General features: G+C 43.8%; 2 protein-coding genes across 3 annotated transcripts in view; one reads left to right on the top strand and one right to left on the bottom strand.

Moving 5' to 3' along the window:
* ME3 (malic enzyme 3) overlaps nt 1-23857 on the top strand; it is a 377761-nt gene that overhangs the window by 85998 nt on the left and 267906 nt on the right. Inside the window, exon 1 of one of the 2 annotated variants that reach the window (XM_064492780.1) lies at nt 12557-12571. The exons of the other annotated variant lie outside the window; for it this stretch is intronic. The gene's annotated coding sequence lies outside the window, so the exon portion shown is untranslated. Of the gene's footprint in view, nt 1-12556; nt 12572-23857 lie in introns of those variants that run through there. 2 annotated transcript variants of the gene reach the window in all.
* On the bottom strand, nt 201-11759 carry PRSS23 (serine protease 23). Its single transcript, XM_031460521.2, has 2 exons — nt 11653-11759; nt 201-4163 (listed from the first exon to the last, which is right to left on the bottom strand). Exon 2 carries the CDS (start codon nt 4148-4150, stop codon nt 3017-3019), a length of 1134 nt encoding a protein of 377 aa, XP_031316381.1. The 5' UTR covers nt 4151-4163; nt 11653-11759; the 3' UTR covers nt 201-3016.

Genomic DNA, 23857 nt, shown 5'->3' with positions numbered 1-23857 from the left:
GACCACTACCTTACACACGGACCTGGGTGTTAATGACCGTGGGAATGCCCGCCCACTGAGCAGGCAGAGTCACACAAGTGAAGAGTGTGACCTTGATGTTATGACTTACCTCCCAGTTTGTTTGTTTGTTTTTTAAATCCATGTCTGGTCCAAAAAAAAAAAAAAAAAAAAAGGAAAGAACACACGTATAACTCTGCCACTGACTTCTTTACCTCTTTATTTCTTTACCTCTTTTAGCCCTATTTTCCCATGCCTTTGGACTAGCTCCTTTATAAAATCCAGCACTTTGAATAAAGTCTATGAAAAAATGTGTTCCAAATTCTGCCACAATCTTCTGATTCTCGACAACAAATGATTTTCGAGTTTATTCTCTCCCGTTTTACCCTCTGAATATTTCCAAATATGGGGTTCTGTTTCACCCAAAAGGCCCCAGTACCCAGCGCCACTCGGGACTCAGACTTTCTGCATCATCACTTTGACCAGAAGGCAGTGATAGCAGTCTCCAAAATGTATTGATTGGAACATTAAATTGCTCATCAGTATCCTATGAGAAAACAAGGGTTCTGTGATCAAAGGTGTTTATTGAAATGCAGACTTAAAAACATTAATATGACTCTTTATTACAGGACTTCTTAGAGCTTTTAATGTGCAAACAGGCAACTAAATCCCCAGTGAAAAAGGGAAGAATGTGAGGCATCCCCTTCCTCCTTGATGATTATGCCATTTTAATTTTTGGCAGAAAATCTGGAGGGACGAGTGTTTAAGGCACACACTTTGGGAAACATTGTTCTAGCCTTACTAGGAATATATCCTTACAACGTGTAACTAATACATGTAAAGCGTTAATTATGTTCATCATGTTGCAAGAGTCTTTTTTTTTCAACTTCCATATTTTAACACCGTGCTTCCTTTTTTTTAACCACTAAAAAAGTGGGCATATGGAACTATTTTATTGTCTTCCTTTACAATTCTATGAATTATGCTAGACATAGCCTGTGGGTGCTAGTCTTAGTAAATTACATCTACTTGTGAACTAAATACTGTATTATTTTGACTTTGTGCCACTGTTGACCCTTGCTGAGGAAGTTTCAATGTTGCGAGAAATCAAGAAATCAAGTATGCCTTGATAAAGGAGCATCTATTTTTTAAAAAACCAGATCTGGTCGAGGCGCCCAGCGAACCTCCTTTAGCACCAAGCAAAGACAAACAAACCCCCCAAATACCAGGCACAGAGAAGGAGACCTCTCTTCTTCCTCAGGCTGGATTCCTGGTAGCGTCCAAGCCATACTGTGGCGGAACTCAGGAGATTCCTGTGGCCCCGCAGCTCTGCTATGCATAGAATTTCTTACGTGATTTGAAGACAGCAGTATGGTTGTAGTTTCTCGAGTGCCTTATCAGGGTCATGCTTTAGAAAAGCTCAAGGAACACAAGCCAAAAATCACCCAGAGAAGGTTTAAGCATCAGCCCTGGGTTTCAACGTCCTCATAAACAAACAGTCACAGTGCCGGCTGGAGTTGCCAGGGGTGCAAGCACGTGGCACATCTGCTTTGTAATTCATCTGCTTTTTCCTCTACTGATACATTTAGAAAGAGCTGCTCAAGCCAGGAGGCATAAAATGAAAACACAAAATAAGTCAAAGTCTTTTCTTTCTATCCTGCAATTTTCATTCTGATAAAACATCCATAATTTATTGAGGTGGTGATTTTGATCTGCTTTACATTTGCCAATTTTCACTTTTACTCTTGAACTTGATTATAAGTGTCTGCAGCCTAGAATATCCCAGTAAAAGAGGCCCTTTTGAAGCTAGTGAAAAAAAGCCATATTGGTTTTTCTTGAAGTACTTTCCAAATATTTTTACTATAGAATAAGTAAAGTAAGAGAGAAAAGTTTCCAAAGTGCACCCGTACACAGCTCCCTGAAAGCGCACTGAAAACTGTGCAGAATAATTTTGATTAGGCTGTATGCCCGTGCCAGGCTCCAAACAAGTGGTTGTTCTGTTGTGACATCTGCCAAGCAATGCGTCCATTGTTCTCTGGAATTTAATTCATTTTAAATTACTCCATCCAAATGATAAAACATGAGATGTGCTACACTCCAGGGGTAAAATACAATGATTGTTTTTAGTGTGACCACAACTGTTAGCTGGGAAGCAATGCAGCCTGTTCTAATTAGGCCCTGATTATTGTCTTCTGGAGGACAGCTAGTTCAAGAAATGTGAGTGAAATCCTGTAAATGGAAGGACTGGCATAAGCAGCCTTGCCTACTCTGGCCTGACTGCAGAACTGGCTGAACCACATGCAAATTCTTCCCCAAAAGTAGAGCAAGTGTCTTCAGACGAGAAACGATTTCAAAACTGAAAGACGCCTGGGATACTGACTTACTGTAAGAGACAGCTTAATAATGTGCACCGACATAGTCAACAAATTATTTCAGTGACCCAGGACTACCGTGCAAATGCCCCTAAATCCAAAATCGTGTAACTGCCTCTCAAAAAATATTATAAAAGTTCCTTAGAGTTGTATGTGGTGGAGAACCTTGCCATCTGGAAATACTAATGATTAGGCACTAAACAAAACAAGATGAATCTCAGGAGAAAACACACACACACACACACACACACACACAAGAATTTATCTCTTCTGTATGCTATGTATTTAATATAAACTTTGGAAACAAGTTCAGATGAAATAAAAATCAATGTTCTCAAAAAGTGAAAGATTAACTTAATCACTCAATCTTCCCTATTGCCCCAAACCTCAGCATGTTTTTTTTTATTTCTATGCAAAAGTATGCCTTCAAACTGCTCAAATGATACATGACACACAAACCAGTTTTCAAATAATATAGCCAGTCATCTTGCAATTTAAAGAAATTAGGTAAAAGATAACACATTTCACACAAACACACTTCACACAAACACACATGCGCACACACACCCCTCCCAGTGACAAAATCTGGCCTCTCCTAAAATAAGAACTTGAGAAACCATTGTGTGTGGCCAGGAAGGAACCCCGTGTCACCCCTCCCTACAATCCAGGTAGTTTCCTTTAATCCAGTAGCAAATCTGGGCATATTTAAGAGGGGTGATTCTAACAGCCACGTTGAAATCCTGTGGAGAACCATTCATGTCTACCCACTGGTGCCCTGAAAAGATGCCAATAATTTTTCGCTCCCACTTCTGCTGCTGTCTCTTCCACATCCTCACGTAGACCCCGGACCCGCTGGCCCCGGGCTGGGCGTCACACTGCTGGTAGAGCAGGTCATAGGTCTCATCTTTGACGTCACAGAAGCGGTACACCAAATTGCCCGGTCGGTCATTGTCATAACCGGAGAAGTGGATTCTGCCCCCTGGCAGCTGCTTGGCGGGAGGGCTCACCCCAATCTTCATGAACTTCCTCTTGTGGGGTTTCTTGAGTTCCAGGAGGGCATAGTCATAATCCATGCCAATGTCATTGGCATTGCCCTTGATCCAACCCTTGGGCACGTGGGTGCGCTTCACCCGGATCCACTGAAATTTCATCTTCTCGGGCATGGCTGAGCTGGCGTTGTTGGCCCCTTGACCGCCATCTTTAAACTTGGGCTTCAGGAAGCCCACCCGAAGTTTCTGGGTTCCTTTCACATAGGTTTTCCCATCGTGTATGCAGTGGGCAGCTGTGAGGACGTGCTTCTCCGCCACCAGGGTGCCGGTGCAGCCTGTGGATAACTTCACCGATGTTGAGAAGGGGTAGTTGAGCAGGAAGTCCTTCCCAAAAATGCTGAACCTGCTGTCGTAGCCATAAATCTGCCGCTTCCTCCGAGACTTCCCCGGAGACTCCCCCTGGCCACTTCTGAGGACGTAGATGCCCACCTGCGTCTCTGTGCGGCTGCCGTTGGCATAGAGGGTCTCATAAGACAGGTACTGCTTGACATCTTCATACGTGGGCAGTGGGGCTCCCTTGTGACACTGGGGGCCACACGAGGACGACACTTCCAGTTTGGCTTCGGCCCCAAACTCTGGCTCGGCCAAGTTGAAGGTGGACTGGGGCAAGACCACAGGGAGGCGGTAAGCAGGCCAGGTGGGTTTCCAGTGGGTGCTGTAGGGGCTCACCGGCCCGACAGTATGGAGGAGGAGGGAGAGGAGGAGGAAAAGGAGGCCCGGAGTCCCCGCCATGCTGAGCACCACCCTGTAGGAACGAAGACAAGCAGGTCAGCCGCGCGAGAGGCTGTGCTCCTGGACCGTGGAAGCAGCCCGGCAGCATGCCTGTCATTGCTCTGAACCTGTGAACCCGCCTCAGGAATCAGGGTGTGGAGAGGAATTCCAGGGTAATGGTCTCACTGATGCCGTGAGGACTTGACCTTGTTAGTGCCTGTGGCTGGGAGCCCCAAATGAAATCGGGTGTTCATTCCCCTCCATGTTTAAGGTGCCCCTGATGCTGGCCTTCTGCAGGGCTGTGTGTGTACGGTCACTAGTCCCCAGATGAACTGCTCCACCAGCCCCAATTTCCATGTAATTCTGAACCTTCCCTATGCTTGATTCTACACCTTCATCAGCCCTACCTCCCTGGTCCCTCTGCCTTTCTTTCCTTCCTTCCTCTCATCCTCATTATACTTGTACTTGGAAAATTTTCAGAGCAACTTGCCCATCTAGAGGGTAGACTGAAATTACGCAGTTTATTGAGTGACCAAGGCATCAAGGAAGGATGACCCCACAGCGTCACACTTACTGGGATTCCAACTGCTTCTCAGCGGTGAGTGATTCAGAAGAGGTCAGGAAACTTTAGTTTTGCTTTGAATTTAGGACAAGCTTAACTATCATACATTTAGTTTCAGAGTAGATAGGCCTTTAACAAAGTATTCCTTCTTCGTTTGGATTTTGTTGTATACTACTAGGATCCGTGTTAAAGATCTAAAGCTCTCATGTTGCATCAGGTATCATATTGTGACTGTTTCTATTGGTTACTTTTTCAGGTCTGTGTGTCTGTGTTCCCAGTTAGTTGAAATGCCTTGAATTTGGGTCTATGCTAGCACTCCACAAAGATTTATTGAATGGATGCTTGTATTAATGAAAGAGTGAATGAATAATTAGTGTGGCTCAAAAAACATACTTTTTGAATGACTCATGATGAGTGCTAGTGACAGAGATGTATGTGGATGACGTGATAGCTCAGAGAAAGGGCGTGAGATCCAGTTGTGGGCAGTAAGGACAGGGGAGGTGTTCCAGGGGAAGTGATGCTTGAGATGGGTGTTCAAGCTGAACAGAAATTAGATGAGGCAGAGTGAAGGGGACACTTGGAGAGAGGGAACAACAGTCTGTGCGAGGGCATGGAGACAGGCAATAGTACAAATCATTTCAGGGGTTACACTCAGCTCAGCAAGGTGCGTACCGGGGACGTGGTGCAGGCAGCAGCAGGAGGCAGGTTATGCAGGGCTGTGTATACTAAATGAAGGAGTTTGGATTTTATCCTGAAAGGTACATTTAAAGACCTGGAAAAGTTACCTTACAAGAAAATACAACAACAAAGAAGATTGGAAGTACTTTTATAAATATTGAAGCATCAGTTGGCTCTGACTGGTTCTGAATTTTCTGTTCAGGAGAAGCTGACTTAGCAGGCAGGTTAATTCATTCACAGTCAAGGATCCCAAGATGAGGACAAGGAGGGGTTAGGTCTTAAGAGGTTAGTGGAACATCGTGGGCATCAGGAAGAAACTGTTTCACTATTCTCACTCTTCCTCTTTGAGAGCACAGACCTGCTGGCAACTTTGGGGTGCCTTTTGCTTTCTTTTACATAAAACTGGAAAATCCCATTGATCTGATCTAGTCCAGCTGAGCACGCCAAGCTGTCCTCCCAATGTCCACACGCTGTGTTTCTCAAGTACATGCTTGCCCCACCTCCCCTCTGGGATCTTTTCTGCTTGACTCTTACTGATGCCACTTCTGTCGAGTACAGGGCTGGAAAACAAAGAAATGAAGGCTTGGAAAAGCCAGTGCCTTGGGACTTTCTGATTCCTTGAAACTGTTTCTCTCCATTTTTCCAAAGAGGAAGAGTCCCTGGACCCTTTCGTGTGGAGGAAATACATCTAATTATCTCTCTAAATCTTTGAAATCATGGCGAGGGGCATGTGTATGTGCACACATGTGTTTCTATGTGCAGGTTGAGGGTACTGCCAGGATTAATGGTTCTACGTGGGTGAGGGAGGGGATGCTAATGCAGAGAGAGTGCTCCTCCCCAAGGAGGGCTTGGGGGTGAGTTAGGTGTGGTGAGGACCACCCTTTAGGAGACTTTGGGGGATGACTCTGTGTTTGATTATTCCCATCTCCTGGCTGAGGACCCAGTCCTTGGACATACCCAGGGCTTGGACAGCCTTGTCTCTGTAAGTTGCTGTCTACAGGCTCCCCCAACACCAGAATTCCTGCCAAGTGTGATATGCAGTAGGAGTCACGTGTCTCCTGCAGGGCTGCACTCCGGACCCCTACGCACCATCCCTCCTCCCTCTGACTAACGCGGAGAACGTGAATGCCTGCTAACACTGAGCAACAGACGCGTTCAGCCAGGTTTTACTACAGCTTATCGTAAGAAAGAAAACATGGAATCCAGAGGTTCAAGCTGCCAAGTATTCCTGTTTTCAAAATACAGTTCTTGGGGGAGAGAGAGGAGGAGATGAGATAGTATGATCCAGTGTATTATCATAAGCTGTAGATATTTTCAAGGTGCAGGAAGAACAGGACAGTTAAAATATACTGGGATTATCATCTAGGACATGCGTCTTCAAAGCCCAAATCTGAAGTCTGTGTGTGAATTGGATCCTGGATGTACAGAGTGTGAATTATTTGCTGTAGCAGAATTATGCCAGTGGCCTGTGTCTTTAGCTTTATCCATTTATCCAAACATTGGAACTGTCCATTGGCAAGGGTGTCAGGGAAGAGAATGGCATGAAAGAGTCTGAAACTAGTTCAAATACACTTTAAAAAAATCCATCTAGGAACCCTGTCTTAATGAATATACCCCATCACAGGAAAAACTGATTCTCGTGTCACTTTTCCAAGTACTTTGCCTATATAGTAACCCCCTGTTTAAAAAACACTTTGAAGTATGCCTCATTTCACAAGCACCACGATGGCATACATAAATAAATATGTATATATTTTTAAACATCTGCCTTTCTAAAGGAAAAAGAAATGCTTCAGAAACCAGTTCATGAGTTAGTGGGTGTGGAGCACGGAAACAAGTCTTCTCCTGGGTGTGAGTGCTGGGCGGTCAGCGAGGCTCTCTTACCGGCCACGGCCTCATTGCAGCCTCTCAACACAGAGGATCGAACTTGTTCTTCAGCAAAATGATGACAACTATGCCAAGGACCTTTGGGACTACTTACAAATCACAGAATGCTGTTAGAGGGTGCTAAAGAGGTTATTGCAGAATATGACTAGAATATTAATACTCTAGATTAATATTAAAGAATATTACTCATCCAGAGCCTTTACAACTTAAATTCTGGTCATTTAGCCAGTTTAGGAGAAGTCAGCCATCTATATGTAAAACTGAACCAACAGGGCAGGGTAAAGCTCTTAGAAATGAACTTTTCAGATACCTCAAAAATGTTAATTCTATTAGTTTGAAACACTGCTTACAAGTTTCCTGTACTATTACTTCAATTCTATTCATTAACTTGTGTGGTAGGACCTTATTCTGAGAACGTTTCATATCTTGATTAAAGTTTCTATGTTATTCTGAAAGCCACAAAATTGTATTAAAAAATACAAACTTTCATTCAGATTTAGAAATTAATGCAGGTCAATTTACTCCAAATTGATTTGGTTTTTAAATACCTGATCAGAAACTGGAAGATAAAGGTATGTGTTCTCAGGTCCCCCAACTGGGTTTAAATTGACAATTGTGTTAAAGTTACAAGCTTCCTAAGTTGTTCACTCCCTTACCAAATGTGTGTTGACGATGGTCTAGAAATTGTTACAGTGACCCAAACCAGATGATCTCTTTAGTCTTTTAGCTCCGGTCTTTCCAGATCCAGGATTCTCTCATTTTATAATTTTCCAGCGTCACAAAAGTCCAGGTCAGGCACTATGTTGTCTACAGATAGCATTTGCACTGTCATTTACTGCTCAGGAGTTTTACTCACGGAATTATGGAGGGTGGAGGCGCGGGGAGGGGGGAAGGAAAAGGAAAATTTATCATGCTAATCTCTTGCCTGTCTGGGTGACAAGGTTTCCCTATCAGTTTGCAAAGGAAACAAAGGCCCAGCAGAGGGCGGCTTTCAAGAATGGAGTGAAGGATGGCGAGGTGTGAATGCTCTTAGGAAAGTGTACAGAGAGGTGGTGGCTGGGGGGACACACCCTACCGCCCAATCAGGGCCTTTCCTGAGGCATTCACACCTTGCCCTGACTCCTTCCCCATTAATAAAATGCCAATGATAACTGTGATGCTTTAAAATTAGTTTGGTAGCTCTGCAATAATTTCCCAATTCACCTGATACTAGAATAATTCCCCAGGAGACAATTACTGTTTCCATTTTTATAAACTTTAGGTCAGCCATTACTATGCCCATTTCAGTTTATTTAAACATAAACACTCTAGGATGTAAACAGATGTAATAAAAACATTCATTATTTCACTACTGGAAAGGTAACTAATGAGTTACATAATTTTCAATTCTCTCTTGCCTTTACAAATCAATCACTTTATCCTTATAGAACTATCTGGAACTCACATCTTAAAAAAGGCATGAAGATTTCCAAATCTTATCCTTGTATCTAAATCTAGATGAAGAAAGTTCAAGTCCACAACATTTCATTTCTAGGAATAAGCCTTTACTGGATAAGAAGTCCTTAGATACATAAATAGCTTTTAAAGTTTCCAACTAAGTATTTTCATGCATCACTTCACCTAAATGACAAAGCAGAATGGAAAATGAAGGTAAGCAAGTATTTCTTCACCATGCTTAGTAATATGGAAACAGTATTCTCTTTCCAGCTCTGTGTATCTGACTCACAAGACGGTTACACATTCCATGTTCCATCACTTAACATTAGCCATTGTCCCGCTATCCAGCATCTAAAAATATTTATACCTTATGAAGATGCTGCTACTTCATAAGCCCACTAATAACCTTACTGTAGAGGGACACTGCACATTATCAATCGTGCAAACAACAATCACTACTTGGACTCATAGACACAGAAGACAAACTTATGGTTACCAAAGGGGAAAGTGGTGGGGAGGAATAAATTAGGAGCTTGGGATTAATATATATAAAATAGATGACCAACAAGGGCCTACTGTATAGCACAAGGAACTATATTCAATATCTTGTAATAACTTATAATGGAAAAGAATCTGAAAAAGAAAGAATAGATTTATATCCATATATATGCATAACTGAATCACTTTGCTGTATACTTGAAACACTGTAAATCAACTATACTTCAAAAAAAATTTAAAAACAACAACAACAACAACAAAATCACTGCTCGGAGACTGGGCGCCTAGATGGCTCTCTCCCAGTTCTGCACCTTGAAAGCTGCAACAACACAGGCCTCCTCAAGAGGGCAAGTGTTTGGGAGACTGATTTAACTCCTATAGCAAACAAGTGCTGGTGGGGAAAATCTAATCCTTAGGACATAAATTCTCTGTTGTACAATGTCCGAATTCCTGTGACCACTATAAATAATAGTGACAGGAAGAAACAGCAGGAAAGCTTGTGAGCATAAAAGTTTTGGACACCATTTGGAAGGATGGCAAAGGGTTTTTTCCATGGAATCTGTGGCCAGGGATATTGAACAGTGGAACCATGCTAATTCCTAAAGCAAATAGCTAAAAATGAACAAAGCTCTGGGAATACTCTGCAGCCAAGCTTGCTCTCATTTTCCTGAGGCACAGAACCTGTTAAAGGGAAGCAAACCTAATCACATAATGGTATAAGAATTGCAGTCTTGTACAGGAAAGAAATGCAGGGTATTTACAAGTCCAGCTACCCTAAACAGAATCTTGTGGTCAAAGTTTAACTTCTTCTCCATCAGATTTTAGGCAAAATGAACTACCCCAGTGAGCCTGGAACAAACCTGGCAGCAGAACAAGAACAGAACATAAAACTGTCAATGGTGAGACCATGAGAAACGAATTCCCTGGAGTCAGAGGGAGTGATGCATGAATAATGGCTGATGGATTAAATCCTAAGGGAATGATGAGAAAAGATGTGCAGGAGAACCTGAGACTCTTAAACACTGCAGACAGGGGCCAGTAATGTTATCAGACCCACTGATGGGCACTTTGGCACTTATGCTACAGACAGAAAAATGCACCTACATTCATCATCTACCTGAATAAGTTGTCACTGTTACAAAAATGAGATTCCCTAATAGTTACCTTGGAAAAATGCTTCCTTTCCAGTTCAGGCACAGGAAAGCACAACAAGTTATCTTTTGACTTTATTTAAGTGGGAAAAATACCAGTGAAACAACTTATTCAAATGCAGATGGTGTGCGTATGATCACAACCACTTTCACAAGTAGACACAGCGGCTTTTGTGGCAGTTCCTAAGTTCCTTTTCCCCACTCCACCTCCAATCCACTCCTAACAGACTTCTTGAGAGATGCAGTTATAAGGTCTATTTTAAATGCTCTTATGCACAAGTATGATTCTGAAACAAGTGCAGTAAATAGACTGATACTAATTTGGCATTCAGCTTTTGTCCACAGCTGACTTCAAACTATAAATTCAACTCCTTACCACAGGGCTTCGTGAAAACGATTCTGGCACTGGCCTATCTGCTCTTAAGGAGTGCACAGGGACCCCCTCAAGTTCAGTTTCAGGAGCTGAGAAGGCTGCCCTATGCCAACACAGATGCCAAACAACCAGGAGCTTTCCACCAGCCAGCGGCTGTTTCTGAAGTCTCATGGGTGTTGCCCAAAGGGCAATAAAACAAACAGGACTCTTATCAGCTGCTTTCCCCTGAGATGTTCGAAAGCAAACCTCACTTGTATTCTGGAAGGGAGCGGTAGTTTTCCTTCATCTTCTCCCTCATCTTTTAAAACATTTTTGAAACTTTTTTCAAACTTTCATTTAAAAGTTAACTTGAGACGAATGTCCACAGGTTGAAGAAGAAATACTTGCTTCCAACAATTGTCGATAATTCAGGGACAGTAGTTTCTAGGGAAGCTCACGGTTATCAAAGCTACAGAGAAGAGACTTTCCCAACCTGTTTGCTGCACTTTCCTTGCTTGCTCAGTAGTGTTCACAATCACGTGCCCAGGGTTAAAAAAAAAAGTAATGTTCCGATCTTGTTGGAATACATACATGAAAAAGAAAAAAGTGATGGGGTGTGTGTGTGCGTCTGCGTGTGTAGGAGGTTCGGGTGTTGTCAGCCAGAGGAGAGCGTGTCCAGAGCGGGCTCTTTTACTACTTCCACCCAGCATCAGAGATGGCAGCTGCAAAACCTTCTTTTCCCACCCGCCCCATGAGTGACACTGCGTGAATCCAAATGCCCCGCAGCCCGAGTCTTGGCGGAGCTCCCCCAGGCCGCCGGTACCAGCCCTCGACCTCGAGGGCGGCCGGGGCGCGGTCTCCGGTGCTCCCCGCAGCCCGAGGTCCCTCGGGCCCGGCGCGCACCGGCCCTTTGTCCCGCTGTCCCCGCCGGGACGGTGTCCCCCACGCCCGCACTCACCCGCGCGGAGCCACCCGCCGGGGCCCCGGCTCGCCGCGCCGCTCAGACAGGTGTGGGCGCCGGGTGGGCGCGCGCAGCTCCCATGCCGGACCCGCGGCGCGACCGAGTGCGAGCTGGCGAGCTGGCGGGCAGCGGCGGCAGAGGGCGGGTCCGCCCCCCGCGCCTCCCGAGCCCGCCCGCCCCGCCTCCGGCCTCGGGGAAGCCGCGCGGCCGCCGCCCGCCCCCCCGCACGCGGCCCGCGCCCCCGCCCCTCGCCGCCGGCCAAAGCCGGCGCGCTTCCGAGAGGACCTGCGGCCGTGGGGCCCCGCGCAGGTGGCCCCGGCGGCGCTCGCCGGTCCCGGCCTCCCCGCGCCAGCCCGCGCCGGCTCTCGGGGAAGGGCCAGCCGGGCCCGCGACCCGCGCACCCCGTCCTGAACGAGCCCGGGGCCTTGCTGCCTGCAGTCTGCCGCCTGCTCGCAAAGACCAGGGGCCCCCCAAAGTCGACAGCCTAGAACTCGGGCCGCGGGCCTGGTGCATGGGGAGCCCCTCCGCAAATTTGAGGAGTTGGCGAGAAACCCGTGCGCTCCCCACCCCACACGCACTTTGAGGGTTTTCAGAGGTTTGAGGTGCTGACCGCGTTCCTTGCCGCCTCACCCACGGTCTCGGGTGCCTCCGAGGAGCGGAAAGCTGCCTTCCGGTGGCAGGACCACCAGTGCTTCGCACACCCTCCACCACCACCCAGTGCGGTGCGTGGGGCCCGGAGCAAGCAGGGGCTTGGCGGCTTCCAGTGGCCGTCTGGCCGGGGAGCCCACCAGCCTCCGCTCTTTATCAGGGCACCAGCTGGTGGAGCCAGCTCGTCGCCCGGGGGCCTGCTTCCCTGAGTCACTGCCAGGGACCCACAGTTCAGGTGAAGAAGGTACTGATTACCCGGCTTTCACAGGTAAGGCACGGGAAGAGGTTTTCTGGGGCTTAATGACCTGCCCCAGTGCACCCGAGGCTGCATTTTTTTCTGTCAAGCCCTTTAGCCTGCCTTTCTGCCACCACAGCCTGCTCTCAAAAAGAGAGGGCCTCGCGGGTTTATTCACACCATCGTGCTTGTGAGAGACCCAAGGTGCTTGTGTTCGCAGTTTTACATAGGAAAGCCCCAACCCTTATTACTGTGAGGTGATTCTCAAATGTGAGGGCGCATCTTAAGGGCAGAATTTTCTTACACCTCCCCACTCTGGGCTTAAATTATTTTCTTTTAAAATGTTGCATTACCCTATATAAACATAAAACCAGATATAAACTTATGTTACAGCTTTTTAACAACTCTGGAATAAAACCAAAACAAATTTGTAAATTAAATATAAAATTCCCCTCCCAGAACTATAACATTTAAATTACTAATGTTTACTCAACTACTGCTAGGTCACGGGGTAGTGGCTGGCCAGGTGTGGGGACATTTGAGCTCTGTATGGCTGTACCACTCTTACGGTGTGGGAGGTGCCCTGTATTGACTCAGTTTTCTCACCTCATTCTTCCCTCACTTACAGTTACCACACCTCCTCTGTTCACACCCTGTGTCATTGTAATAGCTGGCTTTCACTTCACTCTGATACATCATTTAGAGATTAACTTTGTGCTGTTCTGTTCTCATCAGCGTAATGAGTAAAGTGGTCACTTTTGGTGCCAGGGCATAGCTCACACAGGCACTGAAATCACAGGCAGTACTTGGTATCGGATGGTTATCCCAATGATCTAGAATGCGCTTCTATTCATTTTTAATCATAAATAGGAAAAAGTTAAATTATGGAACTCCAAGTGTTTGTAGCTGTCCATTGGAAAAACACTATTAAAAGTCAAACACCTTACTTAATAGAGGAGCCAGGGATGGTATTAGAAGGAGGGGAAGAAGGGAGAAACATGCCAAAGCACCTGTTACATGCAAAGCATTGTGCTAGCACCAAATTAAAGAGATGGCCACAGGAAGACAGTCCAGTAAAAAAGTTCAGAGTACACTGGTGACCTTCAGCTGTGTGAGTTCTATTCCAGGCTCTGCCTTGTTAGCTGTGTAGCTTTTGGCTTAACATTTCTATGCTTCAGTTTCTTCCTCTGTAAAATGGCGACTACCTCATAGCATTGTTTGAGGAATTGAATGAATTAGTACACATAAAACTCTTGGCACACGGCTTGACACACAGTAAGCCCTTAACAAATATTAGCTAATTTTTATATCTGTTATGCAGAGAGCTTGTGCCTTCGCTCTGCTTTGGAGCACCGTCCCTCAGGACCAACTCCACCCTTGACATTCATTGCTTATCTGTCCTGGCAGTTTTTGAAATCACATTGTCACCAATTTGGGGAGGTAGAATCTTGGAGAACAAGGTAGTCTTATTCCCATCATTCAGAGAGAGGAACTGAAGCGCAGAAGGACCCCAGAGTATATTCCCCTCCTGTCTGCCATCCCACAGCCAGCCTCAGGCATAATGCCCCTACCTGGACAGGAGCTCTGAGTATAGGTGACCTGCAGAACTCAGGGCTGGAACAAGTTCCACTGCTTCTCTTGTTTCCTGGAGCTGTCAAAAGTGAAATGAGAGGATGTTGCCCGGCTGTAAGGTTGTCACTGCCGCTGCCATAAGAACAAGGGCAATGACAGATCTGTAGGGTCCTTTTACTTCCAAGAGAGATGCCCTGTGTAGCAGGTGTCTTAGGCTTAGCCTAGATACCGGCTTTTCTTTTTGTATTTGCCCCACAAAATTTTGTTTGAAAAACAAAACAAAACAAAAACCCCAAAACCCTCCCTGCTTAAGAACTCAGTTCAACTTCCTAATCGTAATTCTCAAATGCTTGTCACATATGTGGCAGTTGAGTTGTTAAACATGCATTCAGGACAAGGCCCATGCATTTGTAAGTGCCCACTCTGTATAAGGTGACTGTACAGGGGTAGTGAGGGGGAGAGAGAGAGAGCAAAGATCCCTCACCTCAAGGAATTTGTGCTTTGGGTATAAATGAAGCAACATCAAATACAGGAGAAAGTGAGGTGGAGGCTGATCAGGCTGCAGCCAGAGAGCATGGAAGAGGGAATCATTTATTCCCACTCTGGCAGGTGCTGAAGTCTTCCGTGAGGTGTACATTAGAGCTGAAACTCAGAGAATGGAGATCTGAGCAAAGCTTTTACAAACATTATCTCATTGGGTTCCTCCACCGTATAAACGAGACAAATCAACGGGTGAATGAAGGGGGCAGAACTAGGTCCGATCGTAATCATTATTGCTATGTTTATTGAATGCATACTATGGACCAGGTAGTGTGGAATATACTTTATTACAGGTAGTCTTCAAGACAAACCCCAAAATAGGGACTATGATGATCTCTATTTTGCAGACAAGGAGACTGAAGTTCATAGTGGTCAGAGGGGATACCCAGAGCTGTACCACCCAGTAACATGGCTGTGACTTCTGCCTAGTTTGTCCCACGCTTTCAGAAAGCTCCACTGTGTTATGTTGCTTCCCAGACCTAGGTTTTCTTGTGCTTCCAATAAGGAGGTTGAATTAGTGGCTCCTGTTGCTCCAGCTCAAAACGTCCTTTTGATTCTATCTTGCTTTTGTTCCAGTTTTGCAATTGCTTAGTAATGGCCTGTTAAATGGCCTCAGAGCAGGAGACAAGATGGGCCTGAAAAGATAATTGGAAACCTAGGGTGTCAGGGAGACCCAATGCCAACTCTAAATTGCTGAACTCGAATTTGGTGTTTTTTTTTTTTTTAATTGAAGTGTAGTTGATTTATAATGTGGCCGAGATCTACATGCAGCTTCAACAATTTGTCAGTTTGAAAGTTATCAGTGAGGATTATGTCTAAGGAGACAAATTTACCCAGTTAAAAATCATTTCCATCTGGTTTCTTATTTCTGTGGTTATAGTTTGGATCTAGTAGTCTACTCAGTAAGTGGGGTTTCTAGCTCCGTGTAGTGAGTGAAAGACAAGTGGAGTGAGAGACAACACAGAGGGCTGGCAGGGAGGCATTCCAAACCTGTCTGGGTGACTTTGGGTAAATGGCCTCACTTAGCCTTGGTTTCTCATCTGTAAAAGGAGAGCCGAGATGACCTGCTCTTAAAGTCTTTGAGTCGATGACATTGTAATCCTTCTCAGGGGATGATCCACCTGTATTTTTATCTTTGGGCACCCCTAGCGTGTGGTCCTGTAGCGTGGTACAGGGTAGCAAAAAATGTGGAGCTCTGGAGTCACACTGGCTTGGAGTCAATTTAGAATTCATTTAGTTGCTGGGTAACTGTGGGCAACTTACGCAACATTCTGCGCCTTTTTCTGCACAATGGGGCTAATTTAGGGCTGCTGTAAGGACTCAGTGAGATAATCAGTACAAAGCACACAGCACAGGGCTAGGTCAAAATAAAATTTTAAACTGGCATTACCTATTATTATTACTACTGTAAATGCTTAATAAATGTGTTAAAATTTGTTGAATGAGTGACTGAATGGATCAATCAGGTTGTTAAAGTATCAATGCTAAAAAGTTTAATCCAGGCTTTCCAAGAATGAATTGTCTCAGGACTTCTGTTTAACCCCGAAGTCTTTTTGTCATGGGTTTGGTTTGGGTTTTAGGCAATAAAGTTTCTTAGTACAGTCTTCCCTTGGTATCCATGGGGGATTGGTTCCAGGCCCCCTGCAGACACCAAAGTCCATAGATGCTCTAGTTCCTTTATAAAATGGCATAGTATTTGTGTATGGCCTATGAGCATCCTCCATGTACTTTCAATCATCTCTAAATTACTTACAATACCTAGTACAATCTAAATGCTATGTAAATAGTGCTGGTGTGGCAAGTTCAAGTTTTGCTCTTTGGAACTTGATGGATTTTTTTTTTTTCCAAATATATTTGGATCCATGGGTAGTTGAATCTTTGGAATCCACGGATATGGAAGGTCAGCTGTACTGAATTGATTCAAATGGGAGGTAGGGTTGTTGTTTTTTGTCTTTTCTTCCAGTCTCCCCTATGGCACCGTCAGTTCATTTATTCAGCAAACATCTACTGAACACTAATATTGTCAGGTCTATATATTTGTCAGTGTTTTAAGGGCAAAACTAGATTTTTTTTCTCTCATCATGGTGGGGATTTAAAATCTTCCATGGTGGGGGGGTGGGGGCGGAACAGCTCAGTGGTAGAGTGCCTGCCTAGCATGCACAAGGTCCTAGATTCAATCCCCAGTACCTACACTTAAATAATAAGTGAGTAAGTAAACCTAATTACCTCCTTCCCTTAAAAAAAGAAGGCATTCTTACTAATACATATAAAATAGATGAACAAGTTCGTACTGTATAGCACAAGGAACTATAGTCAATATCTTATAGTAACCTATACTGAAAAAGAAATTAAAAAATAATATATATATGTTCCTATATGACTGAAACATTATGCTGAAACACCAGAAATTGACACAACATTGTAAACTAACTATACTTCAATAAAAATAAATTTTAAAAATCTTCCATGGTAAAAAAATAAAACTACAACAAACTCCCATAATTTAAAAAAAGCTAACAAAAAGAGTCACTAAACAAGAATCGTCACAGCACTCAGTAAAACAAAACAAATATATTTGTGTTGCACTTAAAACTTTTTTAAAAAAATGCCTGTTTTTGTTGAGTATAGATTACTCATTCTAAGTATTTGGAAGTATAAGTAGTCAGTACACTCTGAATATAAATATGTGAAGGTATAATATATAAAACCTTAAAATATAAAGTAGTTGTACAGTGAAATTGTCTCATATGGTAGCCTAAAAAGAAAAAAAAAAGCTACACAGCAAAGAAAAGCTTTACTCTAATTCTACTTTAAAGAATATAGCAGTCTGAAATTATTGGGAAGAAAAACAGGCTTTGGTACTAGCAATTTCCTGTATACTGTGGGCACTATTCTAAACTGAAAAATTAGAAACATTTTGAAATAATGTGTTTCTCATTTTCTCTGGTCAAATTCAGAGTCTCCAGAGGCGGGCACTGGGCTTCTCTGATGTACTCCAACTTACATGCTGGATCTCATGATAAAGAACAAAAGAGAAAAAAAGATTTTTTTTTTTCTTCCTGTAACTCAAGGAGAAGCAGCAGGGCTGATGGCCTTGAAATAGACTTTAATAACCTTTTGATCGGATCTTTACATTTATGTCATAAAAATGTCTCCCAAATTTCCATAACTTCAAAAGACACTTTTGGAAAATCCTTTTGTTTTTAATTTATGTTTGTATTTATCCGTAAATATTGGATTTTTCTCTTTTCTGTTTTATAATGAGAAAGCTTTTATGTGGTTAAATATGGGGTCTGGATATTCAGATTCAGTGTCTTTTGTGAGGTTTCTCCTTTTTCCTGGCAAATTCTACTCATCCTTTAAGCTCAAATATCAACTCTTTTCTGAAGGCTCCCAAACCCTTCATTACTAGATATGTAAGTTCATCCTCTGTGTTTTCAGAGAATTGTATTGAAATTATATTTTGCATTGTAACTGTATGTTTACATGTTCAATCTCAAGCAGTCCAGAGAGCTTGATGAGCGGGAACCCAGCCTTGTTCTTCTATTCTTTATGGTTTTCCTCTATAGTCTAGCAGAGCCTGGCTCAGAGTGAAGGCTCAATTAATTTGTACTTAATAAGATTAAATGAGTGAACAAATAGGATTCTAATTAGCTTAAAATATCAGGTCTGAGATAATTTGGTATGCTCCACAGCCACTAGGAGCAGGGCACACTGTGTGTGAAATTTTACCACTGGGTCTCCAGTATTTTCCAGGATATACATCCGGATTTCTGTTTGATGCCTGTTCATCACTTTTCTTACGGGTCACCCAGGGTAACATTCAGTTTCCACTTGGCGTGCTAGTTACATTTCAGTACTCATGCCATTGCTCCATGATGTTCTAGGTATCATTTGTCCAAGACTTGTGACATCCTTTCTGACTTTGTGCAGAAACCCTTTGGAATGTGTTCTCAGTCACTGCCAGGGACTCCCACAGGATTGTAGAGTTTGCTTCTCAAACTCCATTTCCTCCCACACTCTGGAAGATGTTAATAGACTGTCCATGAAAAAAAGGTTGTCAGATATGCATATTAGCATTTCAGATGCTCTTAGAAGTCCTGAGCGAAGAAACCTGCATAGGTTTATTTATCTCAAAGTCACCAAGTCTTTTTTGACCGAAGACTCTTTTTTTTCAATATGGTAGTACCATGTCATAGAAGAGTGGAGTTCTATAGAACACAGTTTAAGAAAAAACCATCCATAAGCTTTCTTCACTTCTAGGACTAAACCACTTCTGTTCCTGACATGTAGTTTGTGATTTTTTGCCTCATTGCCTTTGATTGTATTTGAAATTCTTTCGTATCCACTTATCTCAATTCTACTTTTTTTAAATTGAAGTGTAGTTAGATTACAATACTGTCAGTTTTAGGTGTATAGCATAGTGGTTCACTATTTTTGCAGATGATACTCCATTATAGGTTATTACTAGATAATGGGTATGAATAATTCCACGCTATATAGTATGTTCTTGTTGCTTATCTGCTTTATACATAGTAGTTTGTACCTGTTGATCCCATATCTCTAATTTGTCCCTGACCCTTCCCTCTCCTCTTTGGTAACCACTAATTTGTTTTCTATATCTATGTCTATGCATTTTAAAAAGACCTGACACTGTGTCACATCCTCTACAAAGTAGCTTTTTTATTGGCCTTTGACTTCCTGTAACACTTTCTACAACTTTCTCATGTCTCTTATGATTTAATTTCTTTTATTATCAATTTACCTTTCCTCTCCCCTGCTACTAGTACCATGGGTTTGAATCTCCTGTCTGCATCTCTTTTGCTGACTGTATCCATTGGACTCTTGAGAGGAACATAGTTTGTCCTTGATTGGTTCAAATGAGGAGACTTGAATGAAGTGGCTGCTTATGGAGGTGAGGACAGGGTTGAGGGAACAAGCAAGGACAGAGAGCACCCAGGGTCTAGCAACAGTGGGGAGGGGGCCTCTCTGCTGTTAGGGCAGGAGGTTGAGAGAGAGGAAGGCTGTAGCAGAGCCTGGTGAGTGTGAACACCCAGGCGGGGGCCCAGTGCCAGGAGCTGCGCGTCTGTGGGGTGATGCGGCCACTGCAGGAGCCTGGTGCCGAGGAGGAAGGGAGTGAGTGGAAAAGAAACACCCTCTGACCTCTTCTTCTCCCACCCTCTGATCTCAGGAGACTGCCAAAGTCAGCTCACAACGGAGCTGGGCTGTGTTGTCCATAAGGCTCAGCTTCCTGGGCACAGGGCAAGGCAGTGAAGGGTGGAGAATTGCTGGGGGCAGACAGAGAATAACCAGCACACTGGGAGAGCCTCTGTTTCTTCATTTAAAAATAGGGAAGTGACAACACTCTCCTCATAGTGAGGATTGAATTAGGAAACGCATCAAGATTCTTGTATCATGTCTGGTGCCTGGTTCTACTCATTAGCTCCTCCTCCTCCTCCTCTTTCTTCTCCTCCCCTTCCCCCTCCCCCTCCTCCTCTGATAGCTACTAGTATAAGAGCTAATGGAGGGAGATCTCACGTGCTGGTTATTTTGTACCCCTTACACGTCCAGCACCAAACATGGTTGTAGCAAGGCCCCAAGTGGATGGCATTTTGGAGGCCATGGGGAGACTTTTGAACAGTGATAAAAGGGAAGCTCAACTGGCTGTTTGGACTGATGCTATCAGCCAAAGTCTTGAAAACCGATAACAATGAGCTAAGTTTGAGACTTAAATTTAAAATTTTCAGCAGATTGTTTGGGCACTTCTTAGTCACAGTCTGAGTTTCCCTTCACCTCAGTAGAGGGGAGAGTTACTAAAAAACAAACCAGCCGGCCAGGACCAGCACCCTGGAGCCATCCTGGGAAAGGCAGTGCTTTCTTGTGTTTTGAAAGCAAAACGAGGTTGGCCAGCCCAAGGTTTAAAGCAGGAGGGTTTGTATCTGTAGAGGCAGTTCGCTTCCTGCTCTTTCAGGCCAGTAATCTGGTTTATTTCAAACACAGGATCACCTGGCTTCTGCTTCCCTTGGTACACAGATTAGGGAAACCACAAGAATAATTATGGGTGTTCTTTTTACTTCAAAGCCTACAGAACGCTGTGGAAAGCTAACTCTCCATCTGATACCGGAAAAGCCGATTGAAGAGAAGGCCTTTTCACAGGAGCTGGGGTTGGGGGTGAGGTGGGACTTACCCACATGAAGGCAAGTGGGTGTCAGGGCTGGTGGCTGCACAGGTGTCCTCCACTGCAGCTTGTGCTTTTGGAGGAAGGGCACATTTGGACGGGGACTGCTCTGGGGAGCCTGCCACCCTGACAGAACAGTGAAGGTCACGCTGGGAGATTCCAGTACTGACACCAGCAGCTGCAGATGAGGACTTTCTTAAGGAGGAGTGACTTATCCGGGTTCCTGGCAGGCTAAAATTAGTGAGAAGAACACTCAGCCTCTAGATCCTGCGGGATCTGTAAGTAGTTGTGTTCACGTTATTGTCCCTGCCCCTGAAAAATCAAGACATAAGCCAGACTGGTAGACAATGGCTCTAAAGTCACTACACACAGAAGCCTCACGCTCTCCTAATGGGCCCAAGCTTGGGTCCTCCGGCTCTTCCTGGAGCACATTTTGTGTCTGTACTCAGGGCTGGCCTGTTTGGACAACTGTGTACAGCCAGAGTGAGGGCTTACTCTCCAGGTAAGAGGTGGGTTCACTGCATCAAACAGGGATAATAGGTAACAGAGTAGTTTGGAGATTACGCTGTCAATAAAAGTTAACTCCTCCTAGCAATGTGACACTGTTCCAAGATGACATGATATTTTTTGTTTTAATGTTAAAATGAAAAAGGCACTTGGCTCCAATCCAGAAAGACCCAGGAAGGCCCACCCCTGTTCTAAACTGTTATGACTTCATGGTTGTGTAAATAGCATGTTGGCAAAGTGAGGTTATCCAAACTATCGTCTCTTTCAGGATAAGAGATGGTAACGTCTCTCCCTTTTTTCCTCCCTTACTTTTTTTAAACAGTGCAATAGAATTGAACTATTAAATCCTTAAAACCCTTTCTGCAGGAAAATTAAAAACAAATAAATGACAAGTCTTTGATTTGTTGGACTGCTCTTTGAGAGGTTGATTGCTGACTTCAAGGCAAATTCCAGTCTTGGTAGCAGCCCTCCAACCTCAGCTCCAATTGTAATTTTATTATCAACTCTTTACCCCCTCCCCAGTGATCCCAAAGCTTCGGGGGAATGCAGTTCACTCAGAGGTTGGGTATTCTTGATCTGAGGTTGTCAGAAGTCAACCTTTGTATTTACTCTCATACCTGCCCGACAAGTAGAAAGAATGAGTGAGCCAATAAAATTGTTTTGTGTAAAGTTATAGTTTAAGAAGTCTTTTTTTTTTTTTTTGGTAAAAGTATTTATGGGATTAGTGTAGAGTTCATCTTAGCGATAATGGCTGTTTATTATCTACTGTGTACCAGACACGTCCCACTGCTTACTGCACTGGACCCAGTGACTGAGCCTTAGGAACACACATCCCTCTTTTTACTGATGAGAACCCAAGGTTCCCAATAGTTAAGTAAAATTCCCAGTTTGAAGTGTTGGAGAGGGCAGGCAAACACAGGACTCTCTACCCCAAATCCATATGTCATAAAGTTTTCCGTATTTTTTTCTGTTAGGATGATTTCAGGCCCGAGTAATGGAAACCCCTGACTCAGGCTGGCTTGAATGGCAATAAGGAAATTGACTATCGCACATGTCAAGAAGTTAAGGATAGGGCGGCTCCAGGTGAGGGCCACTCAAGGCTCCAGCTCTGCTTCTCTTGGCTCTGCCAGGATGGAGGGAGAAATAACAGGCCGTTACCACGTACGATTACATCCAGGAGATTAAAAAGAAAAAAAAAAGAACTTCTTTTCTTTTGTTTTTCTCTTAAGAGTAAGTCAGCAAAAGCACTCTCCAGACCTCTCTCCATATCACAACAGTAGACCTTCAGTGGTCTTAAGTCTTTTGATAAATCAGTCACTGGCAGGGGATGAAGTTCTGTGTTAGTCTAAGGTGAGTAGCACAGAATAACTGGAAGGGCTCTGGACTAGGGGTCAGAAGCCTTGGGTTTTAGTCCTAGTTCTGTTGTGTGTTTGGTTATGGAAACTTGCTAATTGCTCAGCCTCTCTTAGACCTTACCTTTTCCTTACTGGTAAAACAGGGCTGATGATCCCTATCCTACTGGTCTCTCAGGGCTGTAAAACAGGAACGAAGTAATTTCTGTAGAAGTGTTTTGTAAACTGTGACACAAGATGTAAATGCATTTTATGGCTTCTAGTAACATGGTTCAGAGAGAACTATTGGTCATGAGATACTTTATCAGTTACACTCACGTGGTGCTCGATCATCGTCAAGATCATAATTTACAATTTATAAGGCTTTGCAAACACTACCTAAATTTTACTTTTGTGTTGGAAAATTAATAATGGAAAAAATAGGGGGAAAGTGTGAAATTTCATACTTAAGAAAGCCAGTTTTTAAGCATCCTCATGAACTCCAGGATTATCTGTTTATATATGGATAGGTTGTGTGTAAGCCTTTTCATACTCATCAAAAAGCTAGCCTCCTAAGGATCTCTTAAACAACCTTTCTCATTCCTTCCTTTCTACCAATTCAATAAACATATATGGAATATTACTATGGGGGAGGGGATGGGCACACACAGAAGAGAATCCAAACTGTGTCTGAAGGTGAGCAGCTACCAACTCCCTGCTAGGGAAGAATTCTAGACAGCAGGTTAGATAGAACATATCCACAAGTAGCTAAAGAAACATGTAGAAAGATAAGAGGAAGTGTTAGGTCAGGTCCCATGGAGTGAAGAGATAAAGGGCTGTAAGAATTCAGCAGGTCCCAGCTGTGGGGTTAGGGAAGGCTTCAGGACAAGTCTTCATCTGACCCAGGAGGTGGAAGAGTTGGACATGGGAATAGCTAGTTCACCTTGGCTCTATGTCACACTTGCTCTGAGCTTGAATGCTCAACCAGAATGCGTAATCCTTGACTATAAATTCCATGAATGGTATAGCAGAAAACAATAGTTGGAAAGGTAGAGATTGCAGCTAGATTATGGAGGGGTTGGAATACCAGACTAAGGAATTTGAACCTTATTCAGGAGGTATGAGATAATAGGAAAAAATGTGTCTATTGGTCTCTGTCCCTGGTTTCTAGCACGGAGCTCCTAATACCCC

This window comes from Camelus dromedarius, chromosome 12 (genome assembly GCF_036321535.1).
Source record: "Camelus dromedarius isolate mCamDro1 chromosome 12, mCamDro1.pat, whole genome shotgun sequence".
Classification (NCBI taxonomy): Eukaryota; Metazoa; Chordata; class Mammalia; order Artiodactyla; family Camelidae; genus Camelus; species Camelus dromedarius.
The sequence above is the reverse complement of the archived record's forward strand: the minus strand, read 5'-3'. Positions and strand labels throughout refer to the sequence as shown.

Excerpts from the sequence above, each read along its gene's own strand:
- PRSS23 (XM_031460521.2), bottom strand. The coding sequence starts at position 4,150 with ATGGCGGGGACTCCGGGCCTCCTTTTCCTCCTCCTCTCCCTCCTCCTC.